This window comes from Sciurus carolinensis, chromosome 1, assembly GCF_902686445.1.
Source record: "Sciurus carolinensis chromosome 1, mSciCar1.2, whole genome shotgun sequence".
NCBI lineage: Eukaryota > Metazoa > Chordata > Mammalia > Rodentia > Sciuridae > Sciurus > Sciurus carolinensis.
In genome coordinates, this window is record NC_062213.1 from 35332460 (window position 1) to 35354713 (window position 22254).

The 22254-nt window shown below is 32.4% G+C and overlaps 1 protein-coding gene across 37 annotated transcripts in view; it reads right to left on the reverse strand.

Annotated features, from left to right (window-relative positions):
* The window catches only part of Rims2 (regulating synaptic membrane exocytosis 2), a 601671-nt gene that overhangs the window by 389295 nt on the left and 190122 nt on the right, over positions 1-22254 (reverse strand). For all 37 annotated transcript variants that reach the window (XM_047527145.1, XM_047527153.1, XM_047527031.1 and 34 more), the window contains one exon: positions 2168-2478. In XM_047527145.1, coding sequence (XP_047383101.1) covers positions 2168-2478 — 311 coding nt within the window. The remainder of the gene's footprint in view (positions 1-2167; positions 2479-22254) is intronic.

Here is a 22254-nt window from a genome sequence, read left to right on the forward strand (position 1 = left end):
GTAAAATGGAACATCAAAAATTCAAAATGTGGGCAGAATGGATTACAAGGATAGAATTTTCCCCGGGCACAGTTGTGCACACCTGTAATCCCAGCAGCTCAGGAGGCTGAGGCAGGAGGATCTCAAGTTCAAAGCCAGCCTCAGCAAAACTGAGATGTTAAGCAACTCAGTGAGACCCTGTTTCTAAATAAAATACAAAATAGGGCTGGGGATATAGTTCAGTGGTTGAGTGCCCCTGAGTTCAATCCCTGGTACCTGCCCCAACAAAAAGTATAGAATTTTCTAGTAAAACATTTTCTTTTTTTGTTGTTGTTTCTTATCTTCATGATCATGTTATATTGATACAGTTCAAAACAGTTTGTTAAAATCAAAAGATGTTTTTGTAAGCCTAAAATGGAACAAAGTAAAAATCTATAATAGACAAACCAAAAAATCAAAAGTAATCAAAATACTCTACTAAACTAAATCAATTAATCACAAAGGAAGACTATAAGAAAGGAAGACGTACACACTGTATACATGTATGGAAATATCACACTGAACCCCATTAAAATGTACAATTAATGCATGTTAGTAAAAAAAAAAAAAAAAAAAGAACTCTGTTGTATGTCATGACTATGGTTAATAATAATGTATTGTATATTTGAAAAGTGCTAAAAGTAGACTTAAAGTCTTCTCACCACAAAAAATAGACATGAGGTAATAATACATATGTTAAATAGCTTGATTACCTATTCCACAAAGTGCACATATATCAAAACATTATATTGTCCACTATAAATAAAACATACCTTTTTCACTTGTCAATTTAAATAAATAGATAACAAAAAAAAGAGGAAGAGAGAGGGAAAAAAGAATAATAATAAAACAAGAAATCAATTTACCAAATGACTTTAATAAGACCTGGCCTATGAATAATTATCAAAAATGTAAATGGGCTAACTTATTCAAAAGACAGAAACTGGACTTAAAAAACAAGATCCAACTATTTGCTACTTATAAGAAACTTACTTTATATTATTTTTATTGTTCAGAAGTGGCAGACACATTTCTGTGTGAATTAACTACAAAGTCATGCATTTGTGGGGAAACTAATCTAAATTATACTTATGGCATGATTCTAAACTTCAAAAGGAAATACTTGGTATATTCAAAACAGTTTTTCAAAAGAACAAAGATAGAGACCTAATACTACCTGGTTTGAAGAGAGTGTAACTATGGTAATCAAAACAATGTGGTTTTAGCATAAAGATTGATCAGTGAAATGGAATGAGAGAAGTCTATAAACTCAACTGTTGACATTAGTTTTTGACAAAGAACAAAAGCAATTCAGTAGAGAAAGGATGTTATCTTTTCAATAAATGGTACTGAAACAACTGAATATCCATGTGCAAAAAAAAAAAAATGACACTTAAATCATTTAAATTTTCCTGTTTAACCACATACAAAATAAATCATAGATCTAAATGTAAAATCTAAAAGTACAAAGCTTCTAGAAAAAAATATATGAAAATATTGTTTTCTCTTTATTTAGACTAAAGATAGAAAGCTCAATGAAGGACTTAAAATAGAACATCTTCCACATTTTAGGGTAGGTAAGTATTTCTTAGACAAGACACACAAAACACTAAAAATAATAATAATAATAACAAATTAGACATCATCAAAATAAAACTTTTTCTTCATCAAAAAACTATTAAACCATTTGTTATATTTCAAGAAATTTGAAAAAAATTTGCAATGCACATAGCTTAAAAGGGAATATAAACCTACTTTATAAAACAGGGATTTAAAATAATCCTAAAAAGTACAAAAAATGGAATAGACTCATCACAAAAGAAAATATGTGAATGATTAATAAAGAAGAAATGTCCTATACCATTATTCAAGAAATCAAAGACTTCTGTATGATACTTCAAAGCATCTTAAAAGACTAGAATTTTAAAGAAGTATTTTATTTCACTTCTTTATTCTAAGAAATCTATCTGATAGCACTCCCACATCAAACATAAGACTGTCTAAACCTATCATAGCTCAAGTCCAGAATATCATATCCAGCATTTACGTAAAACATGAAAATTTACATTATGTTTCATGTATTTTTATTTCTGTTTGGAATGAAGATTAAGAATAGTATATTTACCTAAAGATTACAAAAAATGTTTACCTGTCTGAAGCTATGTCACTGGCAATTTGGTGCTTCACTCCTGACCCATTTTTAATAGAATCCTGTCTTGTGAGCCCATGAGATCGACTTTTCTCCACTGCAGGTACAGCTATGTCACCAGGGGATCCTTGGAATTGGGCCTGCTCATGCAGTTTTGCTTTCTTCTCCTGAGGTGCTTCCTCATTTCGCAGTCCTCGAAGAACCTTCTGATCAGATTGCTGTGGTGTATTAGATCCACTGTTATAAAACCATGCTCCTGATTTAGTGAGGATTTCCTGTTGTTTTCGGCACAAATTACATACCCACATAACCTGTATGTGAAGACACAGGAAAAAGTAATTAGTCCAGTGGCATTCAATGTTTCTTGATCTCAGTCTCTTGTCAGAAATATATTTTAGTATGTCATCCAAGATATTTGCCATATTGTCATAGATAGTATGAAATAAATATTGGTGAAATAATAATTTTTAAAAAGTAATTAGTGTTCCCAAAAGTTAAGAAAACAAAAAGAAGGACAGCAATTCAAGCCAACAAAAAACTTTATGGTCATCTCTCTAAAATTAAAATACAATCCAGATCATCTGCTATTATAAATTAAATAATTTACCCTTTCTTTCCATTTTGCCAGAATAATTATAATGAAATCAACTATACATATTGAGAGCATAAATACAAAAGTATAAAATATCAAATTACTAGTTTTTTTATGTAATAAGAGGCATGATGTAATATACAGAAAAAGAATTTTGAAGCTAGTTAATTGGGTTTAAATACCAGATCCAAGATTAGAAACTTTGCAACTTTCAGCAAGGTACTAAAACATCATAGCTACAGAATTTAACTTCCTTAACAGCAAAAAATAAATAAAAAGGAAAGGGATATGATAAAACAATAATACTTATTTTCCTGTCAACATTAATCTATCACCGATTATATTGTATGCTTCTTGGTGGGTTTTTACGTCTTTTAAGTAACTCCTAATGGTTAAAATAAAGCTAGGAATAATTTTGATCCCCCCCCCCAAAAAAAACCTATTGATTACGCATTATTTTAGTAAAGTTTTATTTTTTAAGGTGGTAAAAAGAACGTAAAATTTACCATTTTAATAATTTTTAAGTATACACTTCAATAATGTTATATATATTTACACTACTGCAAAATAGATCTCTGAAATTTTCCTTCAAAAACTGAAACACTACACATGTTAAACAACAATGCTTCTTTCCTTAAGTTCCGTGACCCTACTAATGGCCATTTGATTTTTGATTTTTTGATAGATATATTTTTCAGACTGCAGGAATCTAAGTGTATTATAATTAATATCTGTGTGACCATAAATGTGTATGCCTATAAATCTCAACTCATAGGTAGAGTCTTTTACTTTTACTGGTCCTCATAATTATCAAAAATATATCTTCAATGATATATATATATCATTGATATATATATCAATGATATGTATATATATATATACATATATGATATGTATATATATATATATACCATTCTATATACCATTCAGTTCTAAATCTGCCTATATAGCATAAAACTAGTACGGTAATTCAAAAAAAGAAACGATTTTGAGTTAAGGACTGATGCTAATGAGGCCAAAGGCCAACCTCATATGATCAAGTTAACTCTACACAGAAAAATAATTTAGTAGACTCCACTTGTAACCATTACCAGCCTGCTTATATAAATGTACTTATCAGAGAAGAATTAAGGAGGAAGAGTACAAATTGATCAGTGCACTCTGTCACATTCAACAAACTTATCTCCTTTTCCTCTTAGAAACATTTCCTTATATTAATTAGGGGTGGCTATGGCTATAAGGCTATATTCTGGCCAATGGATGGGAAGTGGAATAGTATGTGCCACTTCTATGACCTATAAGAAAAATTCTCATATGGCATCTTCATAGGTCTTCACACAAGACCTTGAAGATAAAGGAGCCACAGAAAAAAAACAAACCTGGGAACTGAATGAAAACTTGCAGGAAGCCCTCAGCTGATTAGTCACACATAGACTTCATATAAGTCAAAAATAAACTTCTATTATGTTGAGCTACAAAAATTTTTTTTATCTTTTATAGTTGATAGCACTACCTTAACTAATCTATAATCATTTTAAGGTACATATTCTATTGAATGTGTATCACCAGCACAATCTTTGTGTTTGAGAAAAATGCATTGATAGAACAAAGATATTTAAAAACTTCAGCATGGTTCACTGAAGCACAAAAACCAGTTGTGCACATTTCTTCCCAAATTCCATGAAGTGTATTAGCTTGAAATCAGTCACAATAGGTATATTTAAATTGCAGAAATTAGAAAATGCTACAAACTAAAGATTTTTCCAACAGAAAACAGGTTTTTCACATTTATAAGCACCACTGAGTGTATGTATTATATTCTACTAAAAGAAAAAGACTATATTTCATATTAGTACATGAACTTGGATGGAGCTATAATTTGCCATAAAAATTAATTCAAACCATAAAATTCCAATTTATTTACAGATGGACAAATAACTATTAAGACAAATTCATTAATTATTTATGGATTCATATAATATTCATTAAGTGGCTAATATAAGTCAGACACTATGCTAAGAGCTGATGAATACAGCTGAAAAGACAAATTTCACAGTGGAGTTTAAAGTGTAGTGGGGGAGACAAGCAAATAAATAATTGTACAAAAGTTATTTATATTAGTTATGGTAAATACTACAAAAGGAATGCATTCACACTACAAATCCCTTGATGCCTTCTCTAGTCCAGACCATGTTTGAAGAAAAAACAAGGAGGCAGAGATCTGCAAGAGGTCTGGAAGTTCAGAGAGGCTCAAACACAATATTATCCTAAAATAGTCCCGTCACTGTGTCCATGGTGTCTGTCTCTCAAAAGGCAGAATTCAAGGACATTTGAGCTACTGGACCAGCAAACACCTCCCCCAGCACTGCCGTGGTGGATTTTCAAAGTTGATGCACTCACTGACCCATTAACCTAGCAGATTAAGGTTTTCAAATAAATTTCTTAAGCAATGAAGAAATCACTGTAATCTCCATGTAAGAGAAAAACACAAATCAGAAATTTGCTTCATTCAGTAGTCCTTACATAAGCAGCAAGACTTTCCCAGATTCTCTATGAAGAGCAAGCATGGCATCTCTAGCTATAGCCATATTTGTAGGTTGAAACAAGAAAGTCTAATAGGTCTTCCATAAATCTCTCAGTAGGTAGCAGCAGTACAGAAGAAGCTTTAACCTTGGGCATTTTTAAGTCTTGGTTGTTACAAACTTTTCTCTGTTGGCTATTATTATGGCTTTGAAAAAAATTACAAAGAAATGCAGCTTATTTCTCTACCTCTGATCTGATTTTTCTCAAAAGCACACTAACCAGATTTTTCTGTACAGCTACTCTACTAAATTTTAGAATGCTAAGTAGTTCCTTCAAACAAATTCCCTATTTCTACCCCTTCATCTGCTATTCTCCAAGAAAATCCTAGAAGTTATCTAATTCATAGTCTGGGTTCTCCTCATTTGAGGACTGTGCTCCACTATTAACCTGCCCTGACTTAGATTCCTATAGGCACTGCAGATTACTCTTAGTCTCTGAATAATCCTCTGTTTAGTCATGGCCCAAGCTATCTACAATGCAGATTATTCTGCAAAATCACCTCTACCACACTATAGGGGACCAGAGGAATTTTCACTGGAGGGATATAGCTATTTACATGTTTTTCATGCCACAATAGACCTAAGTATAGTTCCAGAAAGCTAATTCTGGCCTTTTCTGGCCTTTCTTAACCATGATGCACTGCCAAGTCCACTCTGAAGGACTTGTGCCCCAGGTGAATGCTAGGGCATCCTGAAGAATGAATTCCTCTAGGAATCTCAAATATTAGAAGGGTAAAAATTGTTCTTCAATTTAACCAATATACATTCTCCTCTCGGATCAAAGTCTGGAAAGAAGAGATTGAAACACACCTCTGAATATCCAACCAAGCTTACCTCTATCTTCTTTCTCCTCCCCTATCACATGCAAAAGATAGAGCAGGCTTTTCAGAGACTTTTCTGTACACCTAATACCTTCTGCAAACACCCTAGGTTTGAAGTAATGAGCTTCAGTCTTCCCATTTTATCCATGTCACAGCTTCCCTTAAGTCATCCACTGACATATTGGCAAAAAAGGAAAATAGAGCCAGCTTACTGATAAAAGAATCAAAATTGCTAGGCACAGTGGCACACAGCTATAATCCCAGTTATTTGGAAGGCTAAAGCAGGAGAATTGCAACTTTGAGGCTAGTCTCTGCAACTTAGCAAGGCTAGCAACTTAGTGAGACCCTGTCTCAAAATAAATAAAAAGGGCTGGGGATGTTGCTCAGTGGTAAAGTGTTTCTGAGTTCAATCTTCAGTACGGAAGGAAGGAAGGGAGGAAGGGAGGAAGGGAGGAAGGGAGGAAGGGAGGAAGGGAGGAAGGGAGGAAGGGAGGAAGGGAGGAAGGGAGGAAGGGAGGAAGGGAGGAAGGAAGGAAGGAAGGAAGGAAGGAAGGAAGGAAGAAAACAAAAGGCACTTTAAAAATAATATCATGCTGTGCTTTGAATTGCATCAGCTATATTCAGGGATTAGTATTTGCCTACAAAAAACTATAGACCAATTCCACATCCAGAGAAAGAGGTATGGGGAGCTTCTGGTTTCTGAAAAAAATGACTGATTACTCTGCTTTGGGCAGGAGTGGTGGGATTGGGGAGGCAGGTTGGGGAAGAAAGAATAGGAATCTAATCCAGCTAGGGTGGGTCTTTCAGGAAAGTGACAACGGCCTATGTTATTCAGAGCTGAAGCTACTTAAATAAATAATTTTTTAAAGTGCCACATTTTAAGTATAGCAAAATTAACTAAAGACCATGATCTAAAGAAATAGCATAGCAGATCAACGGTAGGAGAAACTGGGGTAAATATCAGAAATTAAAGAACAAGGTCAGCTTGGCAAATTATGCAGAACAATGCATGGAGTTGCTGAAAACAAGAAACTTCTACCTGTGTTTAATGTGTTACTTAAGCATGCTAGTATTAAGCCATTTCCTTTGAATAGGAATAGATCACAGTATCTATTCATAGAATTATTGAGGGATTTACTGACTATGTGAGTATGCTCCAAAGAGAGATGCCCAGTGAACTAAAACTGTTTTCCATCAATTAAATTAGAGAATTGAGGTGTTTAGATTACTGAGTACTAATCTCCATGACCTTACATTAAATAATAAATAAGAAAACAGAGAAATCAGAATTATAATTTCATCAGCACCATAATTAATGATAAGCTCATCTCCCACATTTTGATAATTTAAAACATCAAATATTAATGAAAATGCAGAAAATGAAAATGATAATGAAAGCAAAAGACAAGCTGAAATATAATCACATTATATTGTCATGAAGTCAGTATTACTAAAAATCTTAGACATCAGCATTCTTTCTCAAAACAAAATACACAACTGCAGGAATAAAGCAATTTAACTTACACTTAAAGCTACAAAGAAATTATGAAAAATTAAAAATTATAGTAAGCTCTATTGCTCTACCTAACATAAACTTTTACCCACCTCTATTTTTCTCAAACTCTATTTTGTCTACATATTGAAGTAGTTTGTTTTATGCCATTTTTTCAAGATTTTTCCACATAGCTTTTAACAGATTTTTGTTTCTATACCCAGGATTTTAGCAAATAAATAATAGAAAAAATATAACTAAAGATGAGCAGAGCTAAAGCCTCAGGTCTAACATACCAACAAACAAAAGCAGGCACTAGTGGTTAATTGCATAGCTCCTATGGGATAACAGAACTAAAATGCTGGGAAATTGAAATTAAATTCACTTCTTGGTTAATGGGGCCTTCTTTATTCATAAAAGAAGCTGGAAAAATTCTGTCAAAATCTCAAATTACAGCTTACATGGAGCTGTGAACTTAAGCAAGTGAGATCTTGGAACTTTGACAGTGAACAAAGTCATTAATGAACTTAGTTTGTATACATGAGTTCATAAGATCACTAGTTTAAAATAGCACTACTATATTAATTTGCAATATCACTAGCTATCAAGATTGAGGCAAGATCCCAGCTCAATAATGAAGTCCTGTTTCTAGATTAGGGATCCCTAAGAAGGCATGAAGGCAATCATAAAATTTTTAATAAGAAAGGGGTATATGCCGAGGGAAAAGCAGGAATGGAAGGAACAAGGAAGAGAGATAGAAGAGGTCCTAGATGATTTTTGCCTCCTTGAAGATAACTTGAAATATCTCAAACTTATTCAAAGTATTATGGAGAAGAAAAAAGAGGAAAATTTCCCAACTCAATTTATAAGACTAGAAAAAATTACTAGTAAAATCAGAAAACAGCAGAAATCAGCTTCCTGAATTAATTAACAATAACAAATATCACAAACTGTTGGTTTAAAGCAACAGAAATTTATTCTCCCATAGTTTTGGAACCAGAAGTCAAATTTCAGTATCACTTGAAGTAAATCAATAGGTCTACAGGGCCACACTCCTTTAAAAATCTCAAAGAAATTAGTTCTTATTTCTCTGGTAATCTCAGGCTCTGATGGCAACCATCATTCCTTGGTTTGTGGTCACATCAATCCACTCTTGAAAGATAATATTGTCCAACTCTCACTATTATATCTTCACATTGCCTTCTCCTCCCTCTGCCTCTTCCTGATGAAGATACAAGTGATTGCATTCAGGGCCCTCTGTTTCCTCCCCACCCCCCGCCTTTTTTGGCCATATAAAGTACCAATCACATGTTTCAGGGATTAGACATGGATGTCTTTTGAGGGGTCATTTTTTAACCTACACAGACAATATAAAAGAGGAATCATAAACCAACAGCACAAATAGAAATGGACTTATAAATCTCAACAAACCAAATCCTAAATTTCATACAGTAAGTGTCTATGAGAAAAAAAAATGATCAAAGAATCTATATGACAAAGGTGAGATTACAAAAAATGCAAGCATAATTTTTGAAAATATATTAATGTAATTGACCACATTAATAGATTAAGATGGTAAAAAAAAAGACTGCATCAATAGATACAGAAAAAATATTCAGCCTTCATAAAATGTAAAATTCACTATGTGAAAAAAATACGAAATCTTGCAAACAAGAAAAAGAAAAGCAATGCTTTAATCTGGTAAAGTCTCTATAAAAACTTTATGTTCTATTTAATACTTAAGGATGAAAGGTAAAGACATTCCCTTTAAAGTCAGAGATTAAAAAAAATAAAAATAAATAAAATAAAGTCAGAGATTAAGCTAAGGATCCCCAGTTTACCACAAAATATTCAACACTGGTCTGAAGGTATTAGCCTATTAAGTCCACAAATGCACACATGCACAGACAGAAGAATGAAATAAAACTTCTTTATTTGAACACTAGTTGACTGTGCACATCATTTGATGATAAACATAAAATCTAAGAAAATCCACAACCAAAATATTAAAAGTAATAAGAGAGCTCAATGAATTTCCTAGATCAAAGATGAATAAGCCAAATTAAACATTTCCAAACATTACCAATAACCAATTACAAAACATTAAATAAGAAACTTAAAGATATCTACTACAAAGAAAAATAATATACGAGAATCCTGCAAATAAATCTAAAAGAAAGGAGAAATAAAAAGGCGAGACTACTGAATTAAAAACCATAAAAATTTTATTGAAAGGTTTAAAAGAACACTTATATCAGTAGACAGATATATTATTGGTTTATTGGAGGACGAGAAAACCAAATACTCCCAGGATGTTAGTCTGTCCAAATTACATCTATAAAGTTAAATACAATTTTAATCAAAACTCCTACCATATTTTCTATGGATTTTATCAAGTTGATTCTAAAATGAATGAGTCAACAATAAGGAAAACCAAGATAACTCTAAAGAGAGAAGTTTAAGGAGAACTCACTCTACTTATAAAGTGATTGAAATTTAAAAAGTGTGGCATTAGTAAAGATATCCTAAATAAAATATGAAGCAGAGGCTCTAAAAACAGATTCTCACATATATCAATTTTGGCCTTACAAAATTAGAGAAGAAAAGATGTAGTATTCAATTATTATAGATGGGACAACAGGTTGTGAATAGATTCCCACTTCACATTGGATACAAAAATCTATTTCAAATGTATTAAACATGGAAACATGAAAGATGAAATTTCCTGATCCATATACAAAAACACAAAAACTATTTCTTAAATGATAAATTCTACTATGTTAAGATTTTTAACATTTCTGAATAATAAAATAAGATAAGCAAAGTAAAAAGAGAAGCCACAATCTGAAACAAGTTTTATTGTAATGTACATAGTTAACAAAAGATGTGAATTCAGAATGTGTGAAGAACTTCCATAGTTTAATAAGAAAAAGACAAACATAACAGTAAAATAACAGATCAAGAAATTAATAATAGATCAAGAAATTAGATCAAATAATTCCACAGAGAAACCCAACTGGACAATAAACAAAAGGTGTTTAACCTCATAAGTCAGAAAATGCAAAATTTTAAAAATCAATTACCAATAGGAAGTTATACTCCATGTGTGTATAATATGTCAAAATATATTCTACTGCCATATACATCTAAAAAGAACAAATAAAAAATACAATAAAAAATCGATTACAATTTCATGCCATCAGTTTGGCCTCATTTACAAATCTGATGATACCAAGCATTGGAGAGGAAGTAAAGGAATCAGTACAAACCATTCCTCTAGGAACTGAAAATTATTTCATCCAGTTTGGAGAGCCACTCTGAATTAGCTAGTGAAACTGAAAATAGCTATCTATGCTCTATTGCCCAGAAATCTCACTTCTACTCTAGAAAAGCTCTCAAGCAGGCACAGAAGACATGAAGAGAGATGTTCATTCAGTACTATTTCTATTTGAAAAAATACAGATAATGTAAGTCAACATGATAAAAGATAAACTATAGCATACTCATGCAAGAGAATTATATAAAGCAGTCAAATGAACAAATTAAATGTAAAAGAATTTAATTTTGAGATAACTGTCAAAAAAGAGTTGGACAAAGAAAGCAAGTTTCAGGAAAGGATAAACACTATGATACCATAATATTAAGTTTAAAATCTTGTGAAATAACATATTAGGCTTGGTGATATATATGTATAAACTATACAAATAAAAACACGCATAGAATGACAAGTATTTGAGATAACTGCTATATATCTAATAAAAGAAAAATAAAAATCAAAAATGATAAAATGTTAAGATTTCTATAAATGGATATTATTCAAACTTTTTGACATGTTTGAAATATCTCAAAATAAAAAAAGATAAAGTAAAAAAATAAAAAAGGAATACACAAGATGGACCCAGTGGCTCACACCTACAATCCCAGTGACTCAGGAGGCTGAGGCTGGAGGATCACGAGTTCAAAGCCAGCCTCAGCAACTCAGCAAGGCCTTAAACGACTCAGTAGACCTTGTCTCTAAAATACAAAAAAGGGATGGGTGGTTAAATGTTCCTGGGTTCAATCCCCAGTACCAAAAAAAAAAAAAGGAACACACATTGGAAAGAGACAATGTAACTAACAATCTAAAACTAGTTATCAACAAAGGTTAATTAATTAGACTAATGAAAATATTTATTGACTCAAAATTACACTGATTTCCAGAGTGGCTGCACAAAAATAGGTAATTGCTGGCTTCATAATAATATGAAACTTCAAAATATTATCTTAATTTTGAATTGCGTTTTTAGATTAAATTTCTCTAAGTAATTTTTTTTAAGACCTTTGTTAAAATGGTGGGTTTATCTTACAAGATTAAGGAAACAACATTGCTGCAGTTACGAAGTTTTCCCACTAGTCTGTGCTATGGCACTTTGTACAAACTGGCTCAACTTGATTCAACGCATATTGGTACTACATAACTAACCTACTTTTTCCCCTAAAAAATATATTAAATGTCCATTTAAAATGTGTAAAATAAAAACTCAGGCAAAATGAGATGAACAGTACCATTATTCTATACTACAAAATGTGAAGTTGATTAGAATAATTATTTTCCATTGTATATTGACTGATTCAAAACTTCAATAGAGGAAATAGAAACAAACATACGATAAGCTGACAGTTTAGTTGTCCATAATGTAGAACATACCAGTTATGATGAATAAACTACATTAAAGTAAAATATTGATTTCAAAACAGAGAGAAAGCAAGTTTAATTTTTCCTGAAATAGAAGGCATATGCACCTAAAAGACTTCATTAAAAACAGAGACCAGAACATGAGGATTTCTGAAGAGGATATCCTATAAAAGACAGGGGACAAGACATAACTATTTGAAGGTTAACAGATGGTAAAGATGTCATTTTAGCAAATTAGAAGTGTATATCTAGATGCAATGATGGTGAAATGCCTGAAATATAGTGATGTGGAAAACACTACAATACTTTTAAGAACGAGAAAATTTTAAGAAGTTGGGTTAATTCAGAGGGGGAAACGTTCAGAGCATAAAGCTTCATTTACCTGATTCTCAGATTCTTGCTAGTAATTCTTTAAATACTTTAAGGTTAATGATCAAAACTACTTGGGATCCTCCATGGTTTATTGCAAGTAAATTTCCAGAAGCCATGGACTACTATATGAACTTTCCTTTGCAAAGTGTGCTTTTGGTTCCTGCACTGCTAGAAGACAATGACATCATTAATCACATATAATCATCCAAATGTAAGGCAGGTCCAACTTAGCCCACCCAAGGTATATCTACTACTGTAAGAAAGACAAGCCAGATCACAATACTATGATAGCACAAAATTTAAAGCACAACTTTATATTTAAGTTTCAGTGCATTTGTATTTTCATTTATCTCAAATTTAATAAGACCAAAATTGAATTTTAGACAATCACCCCAAAATTGCTCCATCCACAATCTTACCTATAGCAATTAATGGCAACTTTCCATTCTCTCAGTTTGCCTCAGGGCAAAATATTGGACTGACCTTTTTCTCCCATATACCATATACATTTCCCAGGGTGTGGGGTTGGGGGAGTTTGACTCTTCTTTAAAATACACCTACAGAGATAACATGTCACCACCTCCACCACAATTACTCTAAGCAACCAACATCAATCACATAAATTACTGCAACAACCTGGTAACTAATCTTCCAGCTTCCACTCTTTTCTCTTATTATAAAAAAAACAAAACTGTCTAAATAAGCCTTTTTAAATGTTTTTAAATATAAGTAAAACAATGCTGCTTTTTAATCAGAATATTATGCTCCCTGTTTCACTTAGAATAAATGCCAAAGTCCTCAAAGTGATGTAAAATTTTCTCTACAATTTTACCCTGTGTCCTACAGCATTCTCTATTTCTCTGCTCCATGCTCACTTGCTCTGCCCCAGCTATACTGAACTTCACTGCTATTCTTCCAACATGTCAAGCATGCATTGAACATAGGACCTTTGTCCTTGCTGATTGCTTTTTCCTTAAATACAAACACTAACTCACTCATTAGTTTCAAGCTCAACTGTCACTTTTTAAGGCGATCCAAATTAAAATTCCAACACCACCCAAAATTAAGGGGTCTTAACTTTCATTTTCTCCGAGGCATTTACACATTCTAATATTTACTTATCTCATTTGTTGCCTGCATTCCCTAACTCCCCAAAGTAGAAATTCTAGGAAAATAAGAGATATTTATTTATTTTAGTTCACTGCTATCTCCCAATGCCCAAACAATACCAAGATTTATTCAATGAATGAGTGAATTAATATATTAACTATAGATACAGAACACAGTTATACACTACTTTCTTTAAAATGTTTTCTTTGTAAATTTATACAATCCAGTTTTACAAAACTATCTTTAAGAAAAAATAAAGTATTAAGAACTTAAAAAAATCAAATACTACTAGGAAATTTATTTTTCTGATAAAAATACTCGTTTAATAAAATTCAAAGTGTGGAAACAAAGTATTTTAAGATTTCTTTGGTGTGCATTAAATTGCTTAAACATTTGGATGAAAATATGATGTGCATTGTTTATCTTAGAGGTTTCCAAGTTTTTTCAATTGAAATACACTTTTGATTTACCTCAAATAATTTTAGAATCTAATCTAGATTAGAAGAGAGAGAATGTCATGTTTATTTTTCAGTAGAAACATCCATTTCTGTGTAGTACTCTTGATAACATATAATTACATTCCTGAGGGGGAAAAAAAGACTCTAAATATAGGCTAATTTCTTTAAATATGGAAAGTATTAATGAAATATAAAGTGATCACAGACCTTTTACCCCTCACTCCCTATTTCAAACTTACTACAAAAGGCAACAGTTATGAAGACAATGTGATACTGACATAAGGAAAGACTATATATATAAGAGAGAGAGAGAGAGACGATTGGAATAGAGTTGAAAGTCGGGGGGAGGAAATCAGACATCTACAGGTTTTTGATTCTCAAGAAGGGTACCAAGAACATTCAATAGGGATAGTCTTCTCAACAAATAGCATTGAAACTACTGGATATTCACAGGAAAAATAAAAAGTCGAATGCCTAATTCACACCATATACAAAAATTAACTAATCTGAATCAAAGACTTCAATGTAAGAGCTAAAATTATAACATTCCTAGAAAAAACAGGAGTAAATCTTGGTGACCTTAGTTTAGGCAACTGTTTCTTAAGTGTGATAACCAAAAGAATAAGGCAAAAGAAAAAATAGATAAATTACACTTCATCAAAATTAAAAATTTTTTATGCATCAGTTTTCTCTTTCTCTCTCTCTCTCTCTCTCTCTCTCTCTCTCTCTCTCTCTCTCTCTCTCTCTCTCTCTCTCTCTCTCTTCCCCCCCCCTTGCTCTGCAGAGGTGGGTAATGTAAGGTGTTTATATGAATCAATTCTTGTGGAAGGAAGAGGGAGGAAGCAGCATTAGATATGAGGTAAGTCAGTTTGAAGTACCCTTAGCCAACCTGGCAGGATTGCTGAGGCAAGAACTGGTCACTAGCATTGCCTAGATTTGGGACAACTAACTAGGCCTTTTGGCACACATCTCTCAGCCACTGGATGTGCTGACCAGGAAAGGCATCACCTCTAGCAGGCTTCCCTCTGCAGCTGAGGCTACCTTGAAGGGGTTGAGAGCTGAATCTATTTGCCTCTCCACTACTCACAGCTGAGCAACACATCCTTCTTTAAAGGGGGTCTGTGCTACTACACCCACCTGTATCAAGGTCTCTGAGTCAAGAACCTTGAGAGAGAACAGGTATCACTGAATGTTGAAATCTGGGTATGATTAGCATGACCATACTTTTCCTCAAAGTGAAGTTCAATTTGACTTCAAATGAGACCATTTTTAGAGCAAAAAGTAGAAATATGGTCAAGGCATAGGAGGACAGAGATTCAACAGTACATATTTTACAGCAATACCAGGAGAAAAAGAAAGCTGATTCCTGTTTGAACTCTTCCAAAGTTTGGCCCCCGTGAAGGACTGAATTAATGGTCTCAGTACTCTATACTTCGTATTCATACTCTTTTCCATGTGGATTTTTAGTTCTTCCCATTAAAAATGTTCCTCCAACCCTTGACCACATGACTTGCTTTTGGCAACAGAATGACACAGAAATGATGGTGAAGCTGTTCCAAGGCTTTAAGAAGCCTTCAAAGTTTATGCTTGCTGTAGCTTGTCTGTTACCACCATGGGCAGGCATACCTTTGTCCACTGGCCTCAGGAAGAGAATGGAGCAGTCAAATAGTATTTTCAAGAAAATGAAAAGATAATAGAATAGGAACAATATTTGCAAATTATATGTGTGATAAGGGTCTAATAACCAGAATATATAAAAAGAACTCTTAAAAATCAATAACCTAACTAGGGTTGCAATGTGGCTCAGTGGTAGAATGCATGAGGCCCTCAGTTAGATTCCCAACACTGGAGGAAAAAAAAAAAAACAAAATGGGTGGCAGGGGAACCAAATTTTAAAATCGGCAATGGACTTAAACATTTCCTCACAGAATATTTATATATGGTCAACAAATAAGTGAAGAAATGTTTATCATTAGTCATTGAGGAAATACAAATAAAACCACAATGATACCACTTAATACCCATTGGAATGAATATAGAAGCCAAGCACAAAAGGTCACATATTATACAAATACATTGATATGAAATTTTCAGAATAGGTAAACCCATGGATAAAAAGACAGATACATTAGTGATTGCCAGGTTGTAGGAAGAGATGAGAATGACTACTAATGAATACAGAGGTTTGGGGTTGGGAGGGTATGAAAATGTTCTAGAATTAGATGGATGGTCATGCAACATTGTTAATAAAACAACTTGTATATTTTAAATAATTAATATATGTCTGATGAATTATATCTCAATTAAAAAATTAAGAAGAAAAACTCCTTCTAAGGAAAATCTCAGACCCAGATGAGTTTGATCTTATTTGAGGCTTCTCCACATCTTGAGCCTGAAATCTGGATGAAAAGTAGTTTCTTTATTTGAAAGATGATCCCAAAAAGTACAGTGAAAGACTGAGGAAATGAAATACAGAAAGGAAGAAAAATGATAAATATTAATTAAGGAATAACTTATTTGGCAAGGGGAGACAAATGGAACTTGGCCATGATAGATTCTTCTCAGAATCAAACCCACTAAGTGTCAAAAGACTGGGGTATATATTAGCTAATGAAACTCCTGTCTCTCCCCTTTGAGTCAGGTCTGACCATAAAATGCTTTTAGGCAGAGAGGTTTAGGAAGCTATTGGTATGCTCAGGAGCTATTTACAGGTAGCAAACAGAGTGGGTTGTAAGCATATGAGTAGAATACCTATAACAACTGCTACAGTTGTACAGCTGAATTCTACCAAAGGAATCATTAATTCATATATTACAAAACTGTTCCACAAAGTTGAATTTTAACTGATAATAAAAGCCATATTGCTCATCTTATAAGCCTAATGGAATTTCAACATAAAATAAGCAAAGCACAGATCAATTCTACTCACATACATTTGGAGACAAAAACATAAGCCAATACTTAAATAACAAAATCCAAGACAACTAGAATTTATATCATAATCAACACTCTTCACTCCCAGAGATGTAAAGATGGTACAACATCAGGAAATTCAGTTATGTATTTGAAAATGTTAACTGAATAAAGGAGAAAAAATCATAACTCAAGTAATAAAGTACTTGCTAAGGCTCAACCACCATTTTAGAGTTTAAACTCTTAAAATATTAAGAATACAAGTGCATTTCTTTAGCTTGGGAATTGAAATAAAAATCAAAGAACTTTCTTCAGGTTGGTGGAAATGGTATATTAAAATATGTTGACAAAGATCATACTTGATGGAGAAGTTTTAGGTCCATTCCCTTTAAGTTTGCATCATACTTGACCAAATAAAATCATGTATTCTCAAATACTTCCTTTAAGTATAAAATAATATATGTTTACAAGATAAAAGTAAACAGAACAATATGAGAACAACAAAACTATAAAACACTTCATAAATAGGAAATGACAAAAAAAATCACTTTAGCCCATTTATGGTCATGTTGTTAATGACCGTGATAATTGGGAAGGTATAAATAAAACATAATGTAGATTTTTTATCTTAATAAAGTTACCAATTTTTAGACAATATAGACAATAATAAAGTTTATTTGAAGTTAATTTAAACAATAATAAGGTTACCACTTTTTAGATAATATTTTAAAATCAAATTAATGGACTAGAAACTGCAGATAAATTTAGACTGCCAGCAATCTCATTCTGCATGTAATCATGATTAGTTCTCATCTGTATTTATTGTAGATAACTGGGAAATATCTTGAGAAGAAATATGTGGATGTTACTTGTTATGAAAGAAAATGTGCAATGCATTTGCAGGTTTAATACTGAAATAAATGAAATTATGTCCAGAATTAACACACAATGTGTACTTGCTAAATGTGCAGAGGTTTCTTTTATGTTTAGAGAACATTAGGCATACTACAATTTTAAGTCATGACTAAGGTACTGGCTAAACACATTTTGAAAAAAGGTATAACATAAACTTAATTCTGATTGCAGTAGTACTGGAAAATATGAGGGTAAGGAACGATTGAGATTATCATTTTAAACTCATGTTCTTTATAAAACGATCTTAAAACACTAATACAGTAGGTCAACCCTTTAGAAGTGATATGCAATCTTATAATAAACGTCATTTAATAACTTGCATTTGTTAAAATTCATATAAATTTAAGAAAGAAAATATGAGAATAAGCAAGAGGATGCTGTTGGACATACAACCATTCTGGGAAAGAGACTTCTAATTGTAAAAGTATATGCTGCTCCAGAGAATCCCTGTGAGAGACTGTTGTTGAAACATTATTATCCAACAAAGGTATGAAACCATTTCTCTTGAAGTGTCATTTATTTGCAAAATATTCAAACCCCAAAGAAAGCAATTAACGTTATAAGGAGAAAACTGAAAGTATTGGTAACTTATAAGCAGTTATTCAAGACAGGCTTTGAAAAACTCTTACAAATTAATATTGTGCTCACTGCTAAACACAGGAAATCTTTTTTTTTTTTTTACAGGCACAATTTTTTTTTTTTTACTGTAAACAAATGGGATACATGTTGTTTCTCTGTTTGTACATGGAGTAAAGGCATACCATTTGTGTAATCATAAATTTACATAGGGTAATGTTGTTTGATTCATTCTGTTAGTTTTTCCCTTCCCCCCACCCCTACCACCCCTCTTTTCCCTCTATACAGTCCTTCCTTCCTCCATTCTTGCCCCACTCCCTAACCCTAACTCTAACCCTAACACTAACCCCTCCCACCCCCCATTATGTGTCATCATCCACTTATTAGCGATATCATTCATCCTTTGGTTTTTTGAGATTGGCTTATCTCACTTAGCATGATATTCTCCAATTTCATCCATTAGCCTGCAAATGCCATAATTTTATCATTCTTTATGGCTGAGTAATATCCCATTGTATATATATACCACAGTTTCTTTATCCATTCATCAATTGAAGGACATCTAGGTTGGTTCCACAATCTGGCTGTTGTGAACTGAGCAGCTATGAACATTGATGTGGCTGTATCTCTTTATTATGCTGATTTTAAGTCCTTTGGGTATAGGCCAAGGAGTGGGATAGCTGGGTCAAATGGTGGTTCCATTCCAAGTTTTCTAAGGAGTCTCCACACTGCTTTCCAGAGTGGCTGCACTAATTTGCAGCCCCACCAGCAATGTATGAGTGTACCTTTCTCCCCACATCCTCGCCAACACCTGTTGTTGCTTGTATTCTTGATAATCGCCATTCTAATTGGGGTGAGATGGAATCTTAGGGTGGTTTTGATTTGCATTTCTCTTATTACTACATACAACAAAAGTAGATTGCTCTACCTCTTCCATAAGTTATGAGCAAAAAAGATGTTAACTAGTGAGTCCATCAAAGTAATTTTATTAAATCCTCATAATGATACCACTGTATATTGCAGAACTCATTAAGTGGCAAGAAGCACTGTTCAGATTGTGGCAAAAATTGTGGTAGATTATATTACTTGCAGATACATTATCTAGAGATTCCAGTCATTCTCAATCGCAATGAGAACAACATAACTGATGAAATTATGGCATATATAAGAAATATGCCCAACTAGTGAAGAGATTTCAAAACTGCATATTCATCTTCAGGTTATTTTTGTTTCAGTTAGCAACTTATATCTCCATGAATAGAGTTGGTTCAATGAGTGATCACAGGAAATAATCTTATGGTTAAGGCTTTAAACTCTACACTGAAAACACTTGTCTTCATGAAGATTGACCCCTGATTGAAGTATCAAATGTTACCACTAAAAGAGGAATTATTAGTATATATAAAATATTAAATGTTTTCAAGTGATGCGTGAGTAAATGAAGTCCACTTGTACATAATTTTTGTCACAATAAGATTATCAAAGAATATATATTAATATTTTTATTTAAATTTAAAAGTAAAATAAGACTGACAGTTTCATTTGGCTGATTAATTTGACAATAAGAATGGCTTTGCCTATTAGTTAATATGCTCCATATTTTCTATAAACTGAAAGCTCAATATGCAGTTCTAAGAGACTTATAAAACAATTTAAAGCATACAAAAAGACAAAATAATTTTATTAAAATAAGTTATAATTATTAAGGGTACTAAAATTAACATTTTCCAAACCCTTTTTGGGTTAGGCATACTGGCTTGAACAAGATGTCTCTAACTGTAAGAATAAAAAGAACAGTCACTTGATAGGTTCTTGGTAACACCTTTTTGTTATAACTCCAGAAATTAACAGAATAAATCACAAACCAGTTAATAAATTTTGTGAGTGTTTTCAATTTTTTGCTTTCATCAAATTGAAGAAAAACCTAAATTAGTGGTCAACTGATACATAACAAAATTATTTTTGATGATAGATTACTATATTTTTTTTGTCATGTAACTTGGAAAGAGTTTGAGGAAATGAGTGAATTGTTATTACCAAATTCCTTTTATTCACATTCAGTCATAAATGCAAACAACCTTCCTCAGCACTTGTATCTATAAAAATAAAAGAAATAGAATTGATGCTGAATTCCATCTCAGCCTCTAGAATTATGAACAACTTTGAAAGAAAACTAATCCAACCCATCTCCAAAAGAATTCTTACACTTAATTATTTTAATCAAAATTTGTATTTGTTATTTTAACAAATTGCACATTAGTAATTATCAATTACTGATGATTCAATTCAGTAGAAGTTTTTCAAAACTTTAAGCTTTATGGCCAAAGAAATTTTTAAATGTTTCCCTACATATGCATATTTTGTTGGAACAGACTATTAAAAGATGATTTTTAAAGAGATGTAGTCATGTATGTTCTATCTTTGGAAATCCAGGTGATTGCTAACAAAAAAAAACATATTACATGTGTATAAATACTGTGAAGGATGTGGAATGTACATAAAAATTCAAAGAAAAACAAAACTTTCAATTGTCAAAAATTGTGTTCATGTGTTTGATTTTTTTTATATTCATGAAAATTAACAAACCACCAAACTATTTAGATGCCATTGGATATATATATATATATTTTTAAGAGGTTCTACTAAACTATTTAGATGCCATTGGATATATATACATATATTTTAAGAGGTTCTAACAATTTTACTGTAAATACCAATATAATATGCTAGAATCTGTACCCCTTGCAACTAAACACATGATGCTAATGTTAAACAACCTCATAAAAATATATGGAGATGAAAGATTTTTTTAAAATTAAATGAGAGGCTTGAAACAAACATTTGAAGATCAGTGTCTAAACTATCACCTCAGCTACTACTTAACAACATTTAGCTTCCCCCACCCCAATAATCCCATGTTATACAAGTTTCCTAATCCACAACCATCTTATATTTAGCTATCACGTACAATACTTTCTGAGCAGAGTTGTGTAGGCTATAAACTGCCACCCTTTACAAGAAGCTCTATAAGCCAGGTCTTACCTACTAAGTCATTTCTTCCCTTCCCCATCAGTTGGCAAGAAGACAATGGGCACCTAGGTTAATTAAGTCAGTAGAGCCTATCTAGTAAAGTTCACTAATATTCTGTTTAATCACCACTTACAAAGTTGTTTCTGTGGGAAAATTTATTTCAAGCTCCAACTTGACAAATAAAGAATGTATATTCTTACCTACCATTCCCCTTCACAATCTTAGTAATAACTATTCTGATAACACATGAAAAACTACATATTCCTAAAAACTTACAGAATATTAGCTTTCTATGTTGACATAAAACAATACCTATCTAAATTAATCATTTCCCATCCATTCTTAATTAAGTTACAAAAGGGTATGCAGGGTTGGGGATATAGCTCAGTTGGTAGAGTGCTTGCCTAGCATACACAAGGACCTGGGTTCAATCCCCAGCACCACCAAAAAAAAAAAAAAAAAAGATATGCAATCTAGGTCAGGGATAGGGTTCATATTTAGGAATTACTTCTTGTTTAATGTTTTAAGCCTCCAGCTGCCTGTATATAAAT